At 40.3% G+C, this 12345-nt stretch overlaps 1 protein-coding gene across 1 annotated transcript in view; it reads left to right on the forward strand.

The window, feature by feature from the left end:
* Positions 1–11665, forward strand: part of LOC143634502 (uncharacterized) — a 28547-nt gene extending 16882 nt beyond the window's left edge. The window contains exons 2-3 of the mRNA XM_077102563.1: positions 9797–10687; positions 11555–11665. Of these exons, the coding sequence (XP_076958678.1) occupies positions 9797–10687; positions 11555–11665 (1002 nt within the window). The remainder of the gene's footprint in view (positions 1–9796; positions 10688–11554) is intronic.
* The last annotated feature ends 680 nt before the right edge of the window (positions 11666–12345 follow it).

Consider the following 12345-nt stretch of genomic DNA (forward strand, 5'->3'; position numbering starts at 1 on the left):
CAATTATAATTCAGTTAATTCACTAAGGTTTGGATGGCCTCATAGTCAATTCTCAAGAAGGTATCCTTATAGAACTTACAGAAATTATTCTCAAACTAACTTTGAACAGCCAAAGTACGGGATGCCGTTTAACAGATTTAATCGACCCAAGACCTATAGGTCTTGGGTCCCCAGATTTTAATCCTTTGCTTTAATCGTGCAGGAATAGTTGAACAGGACTGTAAACAATCGGTGGGTTGTGGATAGTGGCTGTTCCCGGCACATGACTGGTAACAAGAATTTGTTACATGAATGGAAACCTGTTCAAGGAGGAAGAGTAAGTTTCGCTGGAGAGAGCGGTGGTAGGATTACAGGTATTAGAACAGTGACAAATAGTAAAATGAAACTAGAGAAGGTGAATTTTATTGAGGAGTTGAAGCATAATTTGTTGAGCGTGTCTCAGATTTGTGACAAAGATTACACAGTGCACTTTACTAAAAATGAAGCTATTGTTCTGTATCCTGGTTTTAAGATACCAAAGGCATGGGTAGTGATGAAAGCTTCAAGAGAAAAGAACACATACGTCATGGATATGAGGTCAAGCCCAAAGGAATCTCACATGAAGGGAGTGAAGAGAATACTACGGTATCTCAAAGGCAAGCCTAAGCTGGGATTGTGGTACACGAAAGGAGGAGACTTGGATTTGGTCGCTTATACAGATTCTGACTATGGAGGTTGCAATCAGAACAGGAAGTCGACGACCGGTGGATGTCAGTTTCTGGGAGGAAGATTGGTTTCGTGGCAGTGCAAGAAGCAGACCTCTGTAGTCATTTCTACCTGTGAAGCAGAATACATGGCAGCATCAAACTGCTGCTCCCAGGTTCTTTGGATACAACAGCAATTGCGCGATTACGGTCTGAATTTCACTCAAACTCCTATTTGCATTGATAACACTGCAGCGATCTCAGTAACTAACAATCCCATAAAGCACAGCAAAACTAAACACATTGACATTCGTCATCATTTTATACGGGATTGTGCTGAGAAGAAATTAATAGTGCTCGAAAAGGTTGATTCGTTAGATAATTTCGCTGATCTTTTTACTAAAGCGTTTGACAGAACTCGTTTCCAAAACCTTGTTGAGTTTAATGGGATGATCAATCCCGAGTAACCGTATTTTTCATTTTTACTTAAAAAAAACGTCACTATCGCTTAGAATTATGTCGGTTGCTTCAGTTTGAAGGACATATCTTCGGATGTGTTTGGTCCTCACTTCAACCAGTAGATTATGAGGATAGCCATTAACCAGATGACTGAAAGCGACTGGGGCGGTTTATGATGTGTTTTTATTCTGTCGCTGAAAAATAGTCGTTCATACTTAGTTAAAGGACGCATATTCGTATGTGGTCGGTCCAGCTGATCCATTGGATCTTCAGGATAGCCGTTTACCTGATGACTTTGACTTGATCGGGGCGATAGAATTTAAATTTTTTTAGGGAGATGATATAATTTTTCAAGTCTACTACTTCGTAAGAAGTTTCTATACAACGTTTATATGAAAATTGATCCAACCTTGGAAAGTGATACACAAACTATTTCTGTGTGCTTAACTAGTGAAGTTATTAGGCCTAAAAGACTCTAGAACAGTCATTGTATGTTATGGTAGCTTTTTATGGTGCGTAAAAGTAGAAGTGATACTAACTAAATCTTCTCGATTTAAAGGGACAACTCATTAAAAGTTGTGTATGTCTCCATATATATCTTTCCGAATGATAGGCAGAAAAGTGATTACCCAGTCATACACGAGCCCGTGAGTGTTCTGATTCGCGAGAAGATAGTGTGTCAAGAAACTGCAGTGATCCAGATTCGGGACTTGCAGTAGTCTACTGTTTGAGGCTATGTAAAAAAAAATATATTATTAAAGCCTTTTGAAGTCTATTATGTAATACTTATCAATCAAGAGGCAAGAACGAGAACGAGACGAAGACTCTTAAAGATCAAGATGTATTTACAGCTTAATCAGACACTACGGGTCGAGGTCAACTCGGGGTGACGTGGGGAAAGCCAAATACGCTTTGAGAATAGATAGGAGGCATCACAATCTCTGATGTGGTGTCCATTTATATTTTGAGCTTAATTGAACCTAACCCGTATCACAGAAGCGATGAAAACCATACTAAGTTGTTTACTTGCTTACAACCTGTTTCTTTATGTCATAATACAGCTGAACATGGATCTATGTGACAGCCATCTAATTAGTATGATTCCTGTTCGGATCTTTTCTAAAACATGTTAGTCCCTGTCAAGACTGAAATTTGATCCCGTGTATTTTACTTTTCTAAAATTTTCATTGCATATTTTGTTTTATGGTTGAAAACTTGGTTGCTTGGTCTTTGATCGTAACATTTAACTCTTTAAAGGAAGTTTCATAAGTTAATAGCATAATGCTAAATTTTTAAGGGTTTGTTATGTAAATTTTGAGCGAAGTTGTTTTAACAGATTTTAAAGGCGAACTTGTTTAACAGGCGAAGTTAACCCTAACTTCGCCTGTATAATATAAACACTATATAATGAAACTTTTTGGTCAAACCTTTCATATTCTCAAAAATACAGGTGAACTTATCATAACAACCCTCGGCGAACTTGTCAATCGAATCAAACCTTGTTATTATTCCTCAATTTCAACCCGTATTAAAGGTGTGTAGGGTCGTGATAATGTATAATCAATGTTAATCACGTTAATAAGATGCCGTTCCGGTCCGATTCGAGATCTCGTTCTTGCAAACTTTTAAACACCTACTTTTCAAACTTATTTTAACGTGTTCGTAAATAATGTGATCGTCTAGATCTCTTTAGTATCATGTCTTTATTGTCCACAATCACCAATCTCACCAAATTCACTTCGTTTGGCCGTCTAAACCTTTGCCGTTTCAGTTCAGGCGAAGTTATAGTTTAGGCGAAGTTGACTTCGCATGTTACTTTATATTTTAATTAATCAGGGGCGAAGTTATGATTAGGCGAAGTTATCCTTAACTTCGCCTTAGGCTTAACTTCGCCTGATGCTTTAAATATTATTTGCAATTTAAACTGTTGTCAGGCGAAGTTATTGTATAGGCGAAGTTGTGCTCAACTTCGCCCTATGTCTAACTCCGCTTGCACACTTATGTTTATCTTAACTTCGCTCATGGTAATAAGCGAAGTTACGATCTGCCTTGACGATTCTCTAACTTAGACCGTTTGTGGTGCAGATATGGCAGCTGTAGCAGGAGCCGGTGGTGCTGGTGGTGACGAAGGTGGTGATAACAACCGTCAATTTTTCCCGGGGCATAATATGTACATCACACTAGACCCGGATGCTAGCGGTGTTGATGATTACCGCGAGATAATCACTTTTCTTATCCGCTCGCGTATCTTCCATGCTATTACTACAACTCTGCCCATCTCTTTACCAAACATAGAAGATTTCTGGCAGACGGTTGAATATGATTGCAGAGTCGAGCCCCCAGTTATGCGTGCAACGGTTAACAATCAGGAAGTGCAGTTCTCATCAGAACAGATACGGGTTGCTTTGCAGTTTGGGGATGAAACGAGAGATGATCCTACAGACTTCGTGGCTCCATTTAGAGATGGTGCTTTTTTAAGAATGGGCTATTCTGGTCCACTGGGGTATACTCAGAGACGCAAGGGGTTTTTGTTAGATCAATGGCGCTTTCTCATGCACGTGATGATCGTGTGCATGTCGGGTAGAAAGGCTGGTACGGATGGAATGGGTGCGACGATGCAGTCGGCAATGACAGCACTGACTTACAACAAGCGTTATAGCTTCAGTCAGATGGTGTTCTATGAGATAGACCGTCAGAGACAAGCGGTGGCGCGTGAGAGATTCTTGATGTATCCAAGATTTTTACAAATGATCTTGAATCACGTGGCTCCTACGCTACCTCAACGCCGTCCGATTCGGTATGTGGAGAGTGTCAGCAAGAGAATCTTCGCCCAATGTAGATCATCAAGTGCTAGAAGTAAACCAGAGCTCCGTCCTCGACAAACTCCGTTATTTGGGTACTTGATCAACCCGGAGTATGTTGCAGCTCGTGGGGACGAGTTTCGGGATCCGGCACCGCAACAGGCTAGAGCACCTCAACCACCACCTGTGGTACAGCAATCTCTTCCTGCTGCTCCTGTTGTGGCACCGGAGGAACACGTCGACCTTGAAGCTGCTTTCGGCGGTCAAGGATTTTTCGATATGGAACGTGTTGATCCAGAGGAAGAGGTACAGGTCTCGGGTGCACAGGTTTCTAGTGTGGATGTGTCGATGGCAGCTACGACTGTGGCTGGTTTTGAAAGAATTGATTCTGATTCCTCAGATGATGATGTTGCTGAAGCAAGTCAGATTCTGATTACTCAAGAAAGAATTCATGGGAAGAGAAAGAAAGACACAGATGACAGTGAATCAGACTTTGAGGAGGATTTACATCGGTTGTTTCATCGAGCGAGAAGGGCAAGAACAGGTGAAGGATCGGGAGCTGGTGAGAGCTCGAGGGTGGTTCGTTTTTCTCCACCCGCACTGTCTGGTATGACTATGGTCCCTACATCGTTGACAGTTACAGGACCGATCACCTCGGGTGTTCCCGTGTTGACTACCTCATCCTCCTTTGGCATACCACCCACTACATTTCAGCTCTCGGGTCCAGAAATTGTGTCCTTGCCACCTCCAACTCTTACTCCATCGGAGGTCGTTGCAAGATTTGTTGAGTCGACACTGGTTGCCACTGCAGGGTTGTCTGTTACGATACCACCTGCGGTTACTTTTACGCCTGTTTCTGATGTGCCAGTTACCTTGGGAATCCCTCCTCCGTACGCTCAAGACATTTCACATATGAGGTTTGATTTTGATGCAACCTTATCTGACTCGGAAAGAATAGCAGCTCTTGAAAGGGTCGTGGCAGAACAGTCGAGAATAAATCTGATCCAGACTCACGCTATTCAACGCCTTGTTGCAGAGAATCAGATTCAGTCATCCCTCCTGGTTGAACATGGTAAACTTCTTGATGCCTTGAAGCAGTTCTTGGCATCTCAGGGGGAGACGAGCTGTAAGGGTGATGAGCTGAGGACGAAGAAGAGTAACGATCGAGACGATGATCTCAATGCATCGAAAGGTGCAGGTGGTGAGTTGCCAAGAACTGAACAAGCTCTTGGGACTTCCACATCTCAGGGGGAGTCTACTGGTGCAACTGGTGAATCGGGGGGTGATGATGTGTTGGTAGTGGATGCTGAGGAGGTGTTGGATGTTGAGGATGAAGGTGATGACGATGTGTTACCTAGTGAAGAGATTGAGAAGATAGGGGCTGATATTGTAATTGATAGTGAGATTGAAGAGGGAGAGATTGTGGAAGAAAACGTTGAGCATGAAATTCCCGAAGTTGATAAGTCAAATATGGGTCAAGATATGGCAAGCGATGAGACTGATTGGGAAGAGCAGCCGAGATGGAAAGAAGGCTACGCTCAATGGTTCGTAAAGACAAAGAAACCGGCGGTTCCTACTATGTTTAAGAAGAGTTACAGCATCAAAGGATATGCTGAATCGAAGAAGGGGATTATATGTTGGTTATACGATAAGTAGTTGAGGCTGTTTGTGATTAAACGTTTTGACGGAGTTCAATACTTCAAGAGATTGTTGAGATCGTTGAATACCTTGCCGGAGTGTGAGGTGAAGGACTTAGCCAAGTTGGGGTTGATAAATAGGAGTGATGACAATATGGCTAGGATTATTGGAAAGATCGTGTGGAAAGAAAGCATCAAAGAGAAAAAGTTCGACTTATTAAAGCCGCAGAAAGGAAAGCTCGTTGAAGATAAAGACAGAGGTATGAGAGCTGATGGCAAGCCTTGGATGGTAATGAAGTATAAGCCGATCCGGTGTTTAAAAGAAGTGCCGATGAAACAGATGCCCAAGGATGTCCTAAAGAATCTGAAATGGTGGTATGTCGATAGTGAAACAGCTGAAGCGGTGGTGGAGGATGAAGATGAACAAGAGTTGCTAAGAGTGTATGATCCAATGCACTTGGTCAATTTATCTCAAGCTGACTTGCAGGTGCTGAACGAGAAAAAGATATTCTATATTCCGGCATGGAAAGAAGAAGGCAAGAAATATCAGAGAGTAGTTTCCGTTTATGTCAGAGAAGGAGTTCATGCTTGAAGACGGGTGACTCGGGTTTTGGGATTACAAGACACGTGATTGAAGTTAAAGATATGAAGCTACTGCCAAGGGGGAGTCTGTTGGTACATGATGCCAGTAGTTCAGTATCTAGTGTCTGTAATCGTGTTAGTTGGTTGTGTTATGTTTTAGTTAAGTTGTTTCACAAGTTCGCCTGTTATAAGCGAACTTGTGGAACAAGCGAAGTGATTGACAACTTCGCCTAGCATGTTAGGCGAAGTTGTCGAATGATATATATGTATAGCTACAGCTTATTTTGTAACGGTGGTTCAGTACGTGTAATTGTGATTTGGCTATCATGTGTTAAAGGAGTTGCAATACAACATGTCTATTGAGTATTGTAACGTGTCTTTGTACTTGGGTTTAACGTATAACGCGTCTAACACTCGTATCGTCTTACGAAGAGATTCCGCACCTACGTAATACGAGATATTTCCGTGTAGATCCGGCTGGGAACCTACAGCATGCATTTCCGTTTTTCTTGTCCATATACCTCATCCCAAAACGGCAAGGCTGAACGAAAAATACGCACAATCAACAATATGGTTCGTACCTTGCTAGCTCAATCCTCTCTCCCACCCACTTTTTGGCATCACACCCTCGAAACCGCCACCTACCTTCTCAACATACTACCCAATAAACATCTAAACTTTCACTCCCCCACCAGTCGCCTTTACAACTCCAACCCCACATATGAACATCTCCGAGTATTTGGTTGCCTTTGCTATCCTTTACTCCCCTCCACCTCTATTCACAAACTAGCCAATCGATCCAAACCCATGGTCTTCCTCGGCTATCCACCAAACCACCGAGGCTATAAATGCCTCGACCTCACCACTCAATCCATCCTCATCTCCCGCCACCTTCAATTCGAGGAAACCATTTTCCCCTATGCCACTACTCTTTCACTTAGCCCAAATGCTTATGACTTTCTTACACCACCTTTTAACCCTCTCCTGTGGTCTCATGTATCTCACACAAATCCCCACCCATCCAACCCAGCCCATACTCCCAACACCACAACCCACACCACACTCCCGGCCCAAAACCAAACTCATGCCCATACCCAACCTCCAACCTAAGACCCCCAACCTCCGACGCCCCAAACACCACCTCCAGCACAAGACCCACCTACAACCCACCACTGATGTGTTGAATAACACACTTGTATTTCCTTACAATTTTATGATGTTTTAATGATTTAATATCAAATTTATGTAAGTTTAGGGGGTTAAGTGCAAAGTTTTACAAAGTTGAAATGTTTTGTGTAGGTTATGGAAAGATGTGGAAAAAAAGGCAAGAAAAAGAGAACTTGGAGGGTTTAAGTGTCAAAGTTTCAAAGTTTAATCAAGGCCCGGTCCAAGCCCACAAGTTAAAAGCCTTTTATATTATTATATTTAATAAATATCAAGAAAAATCTGCCATTAACCAGCCCCTAATCCCGAAATTAAGAAAACCTAAACCCTAACTCTAGGTTCCGATCGCAACTTTCAGCAGCAAAGAAGAAGAGAAAAAAGAAAGCTAGTGGCGGCTGTTTGGTGTCTTTGGCGGCTGGAGAGGAAGAATAAAATCAAGGGTGATCTTGGGTTGCTGCTAGGGACTTTATCTATCATCAATATCAGCCATATTACTTGAGTATACATCTTTAAACTTTGTTTATCTTTCAAGAACCCTAACTTTGATTAATTTGGTCTTTTGTTTTACATTGTTTTGCAATTGTTTGATAGATTGACTTGTTATTGATTGAGTTTGGATCTTGAATGAGTTTTATCATGTTTATATTGATGTTTATGATGTTTACTTTGATTGTTTGTGGCTGTCCAAAAGTGATGAGTAGCTAAACTTGTTTGTTCTACCTAGGATAGATGATTGTTGAGTGGTTTTAACTTGTTTAATGGATTGTTAATGTTCAAGACTTAAATTATTGATGTAAAGTTTAACTAAATCATGAATTAGATTGTGTGTGATGGCTGTGTTTTATTTGTTATTACTTATAATCCTCTTGAATTAGTTAATTGAATCGGTTTTGATTAATTGATTGCTTGTTAAGCTCTTTACTTGGTGTTTTGGGTTTATTTGCAAGAAGTACAACCGTAGGGATAAGTGGGTAATATATCATCTAAAATCAGTTAAAATACACCTTCTTTGAGACCGAGAGGTGATAAGAAGTAATATTGTCTCGTTGCTTTTACTTGTTAGAATTAAGACCGCGCGAGAGCGGGTTTTTGTCTTGTCGAGTTTGAGTGTTTATGTGCAATTAGTTGGTTTAATTTGGGTTAAGTTAAATTGTTCCTCTATCCTTGGTTGCGTAGTATTCGTCTCCATTAGGATAGTGTGTCGGTGAGACCGAGAGGAGAGTCGACATTTGAACACGTTAATAATTGTTTTTCCGGTTTGTTCTTTAAAATCAATTAAAATAAGTTAAAGTTTGTTAGAGAGACTGAGAGGTAATTTAACTTTCTTAAACAAGTTTTGGTTGTGTCATCTTTTATAACCGGTGTCGTGAATATTTTCAATCCGTTGTCTTGTTATTTCTTTCAACATGATTCATTCCTAGGTAGACGTTTTTACATATTGAATTTAAATCAAAGTTTTCTAAAATTGTTTTGTTAACAGTTTTTATTTAATTAAGTTAAGTAGTTAAATAAAATCTTAAAAATTAAATAAATATTATTTTGGTAAGTCTTGGTTAGAGTTTTCTTAATCATAAACGTTTTCATGTGTCTTTGAGTTCGACATCCGGACTTCCTTGATGCTATACTATTTATGATCGGTACACTTGCCGGTTTTGTGTGGTTTCTATAGGACTTTCGTTTTTATAAATTTAAAGCTTAATTGTGATTCGTTCTTTATTTATATTATACATTTTCACACATCAACCACCAACCATCGGCCCAAAACCAACCAACCAACACCCAGACTTCATCCTCCCCACCGTCGGCTTCTGTTCAAGTCAATCACCAACCTACCTCACCCGAAAATGCTAACCCACCACTGCCACCCTCCCCTCCCAACGCCCGTACCATATGTACTCGTGCCATGGACGACATCCACAAACCAAAACAAATCTTTAACCTACATACCACCTCCCTCACCCCCATACCAAAATCACCCTAGATTGCCTTGTCCTCTCCGGATTGATACAATGCCATGCACAACGAATTTAGTGCATTAATTAAAAATGAGACATGTGATTTGGTTCCTCGTCAGAATGATATGAACATCATTCGTAGTATGTGGTTATTTAAACATAAATTCAAGTCTGACGGATCTCTGGAACAGTACAAGGCACGTTTGGTTTGTGATGGCAGAAGTCAGTAGGTTGGGATCGATTGTGGGGAAAATTTCAGTCCGGTTGTTAAACCAACTACTATTCGCTTGGTTCTCTCTATAGCTCTCTCTCAATCTTAGTCGGTTCACCAACTGGATGTCACCAATGCCTTTCTCCATGGCAACTTGACAGAGACAGTATACATGTACCAGCCCATGGGGTTTCGCAACCCCACTTATCCTAACCACGTATGTCGACTGAAAAAGTCCCTTTATGGGCTCAAACAAGCGCCACGGGCGTGGTACCATCGGTTTACTGACTTTATGTTATTGCAGGGATTCATACAAAGTAAATCAGACACATCGTTATTTATTTATCACCACGGGACAGCCATTGCGTATTTATTTCTTTATGTTGATGATATCATCCTGGTCACATCCTCTAACACTCTCCGTCAGCGTCTCATGACTACTCTTGCGAGTGAATTTGCAATGAAAGATTTGGGTCCCCTCACTTATTTTCTGGGTATCTTGGTCACTCGTAATTGTGACCGCATGTTTCTTTCTCAACAAGCTTATACCAGAGACATCATACATCGGGCTGCCATGGATTCTTGCAAGCCCGTCGCAACCCCAGCTGACACCAACTCCAAATTGGGTCACACCTCTGCATCTCTGTTCAGTGACCCCACAACCTATAGCAGTCTAGCAGGTGCCCTCCTGTACCTTACGTTCACCCGTCCGGATATATCTTATGCGGTTCAGCATATTTGCATGCATATGCACTCTCTTACGGAAGCGCACTGGAACGCTCTCAAGCGTATAATTCGCTACCTTCAAGGCACTTTAGCTTATGGTTTGCATCTTAGCCCGGCTCCTAATTTATCTCTTCAGGCATACACAGATGCGGATTGGGCCGGATGCCCAGACACTCGTCACTCGACTTCTGGTTATTGTGTCTATCTTGGGGACAATCTTCTTTCCTGTTCTTCCAAACGTCAACCCACGGTCTCTTGCTCAAGTGCTGAAACTGAATATCGAGGTGTCGCTATTGTTGTTGCAGAAATTTGTTGGGTCCGAAATATTCTACTAGAGCTCCACCGTCCTCTTTCTCGCGCCACCTTGATTTATTGTGACAATGTCTGGGTGATCTATTTATCTGGGAATCCGTTTCAACATCAACGGACAAAGCACATTGAGTTAGACATTCACTTTGTCCGTGAACAGGTACAAAGGGGGTGCGTTCGAGTTTTACACGTACCGAGCCGTTATCAAGTTGTTGATGTCTTCACTAAAGGCCTCCCGCGCGTCCTCTTTGAAGACTTTCGATCCAGTCTAAACATTCGGCCACCAAACGTCTCGACTGCGGGGGTGTAATAGCATGTATATCACATTTATATTTGTCAAGATTGTATAGCTATCAATTAGGATCGTCATTAGCTGTACATTATTCTGTTTCCATATTATAGGGTCAATATTGTATTATAAATTAATGAGGAATGAATCAATGGAGAGGATCGAAAACAATTACATATTCTTATAAAAAAAATAAAGGAAATGAAAAATGGAAGAGTAAAATTAAAGTGTTTCCACTCAATAAAAGACAAAACATGTTTATGAAGTAGTCATGTGCATGGAAGAGTGGGTATGCATCTTACAAGTTGGAAAATCAAGGATGTCTAAAATATGTATAGTCCATGCTTTTATGTCAGAAACCCAAGATGTCATAGTGTCATTTCCTTTATTAATAAGTAAATAATAATAATAATCTAATAAGTGATCTTAATATATATATATATATATATATATAGTTAAGGAGTTTCAATATTCCCAGTATGGTACTTTTGAGAACTCATCCAAATGACAAGACAAAGCCTGTGATTATAAATATCATCATTACACTTTACATGTGCATCTATTAAAATGTCAAACCATATGCTAGGGTGTAGATAAGGCCTATGCTAATACAAAAAGTATATCTTAAAATATTACTTTTAAAACAACTGTGATGATTAGAAGTTGGTACGTATAAAATATGAATGTCCCCATCCTTATTTCTATTTTAAAATTGGCTAAATCTATTTAATTTCATAGAATGGGGATAAGGGTTATTATAATACATGTTTAATCTACAAAGATGAAAGGGGGATAAGGGTTTTTTTTTGTGGTAATCATGATCTCATTCCATTCCATGAAATTGAATAAGATTTATGTTTGCATGGAACATCACCTTAGAAGTTTTAAAAGTTTTAAAACCCATAAAATAATACGATTATATCTATTGTTATACACAAATAAAGAAAGAAAGTGTATCCTCCCTACCTAAAGGAACTGTCGTTTAGGCCCAAAAACTATCAATGTTCAAAAATATGCCATATATGCCTCCCTCTTAAAATGATAAGTTGCTAAGGGAAGACATTATATCTTTGCATATTAAATTAATACAAGCCTATAACACAATATGACTAATAACAATTGCTAAGTTAACAAGTATATTAGAAATATTATAGAATAAAGTCCTATAAGTTGTACGTATTATACAACTTATGGGGCATGTATAGACCTCCCATGCAGGAGACAATTCTTGAGTTGTTGCGTGGGAAATCCTGAGACAAATTTGAGAAACGACCTATTACAAACTCAAAAGTGTTTCTTTTAAATAGGGGCATAAACACCATCTAAATTACATGGAATACGAAAAGTCCCTTCCCTGAAGAGGGAAGTCGTATTATGGTAAAAAGCCTTTAAGGTGAGACATCTCTCCCGGAGTCTCTTCTTGATCATAACAAAGCCCCCTACTAAACTATTGCTCCAGAACCAGCCCCCTTAGAAAATAATTCCTCCAAAACGAGGTCCCTTACGGGACCATCTCCTCATAATGATGC

This window comes from Bidens hawaiensis, unplaced genomic scaffold (genome assembly GCF_021521415.1).
Source record: "Bidens hawaiensis isolate Kalapana, Puna unplaced genomic scaffold, B.hawaiensis_p1.1 tig00007072_1, whole genome shotgun sequence".
Lineage (NCBI taxonomy): Eukaryota > Viridiplantae > Streptophyta > Magnoliopsida > Asterales > Asteraceae > Bidens > Bidens hawaiensis.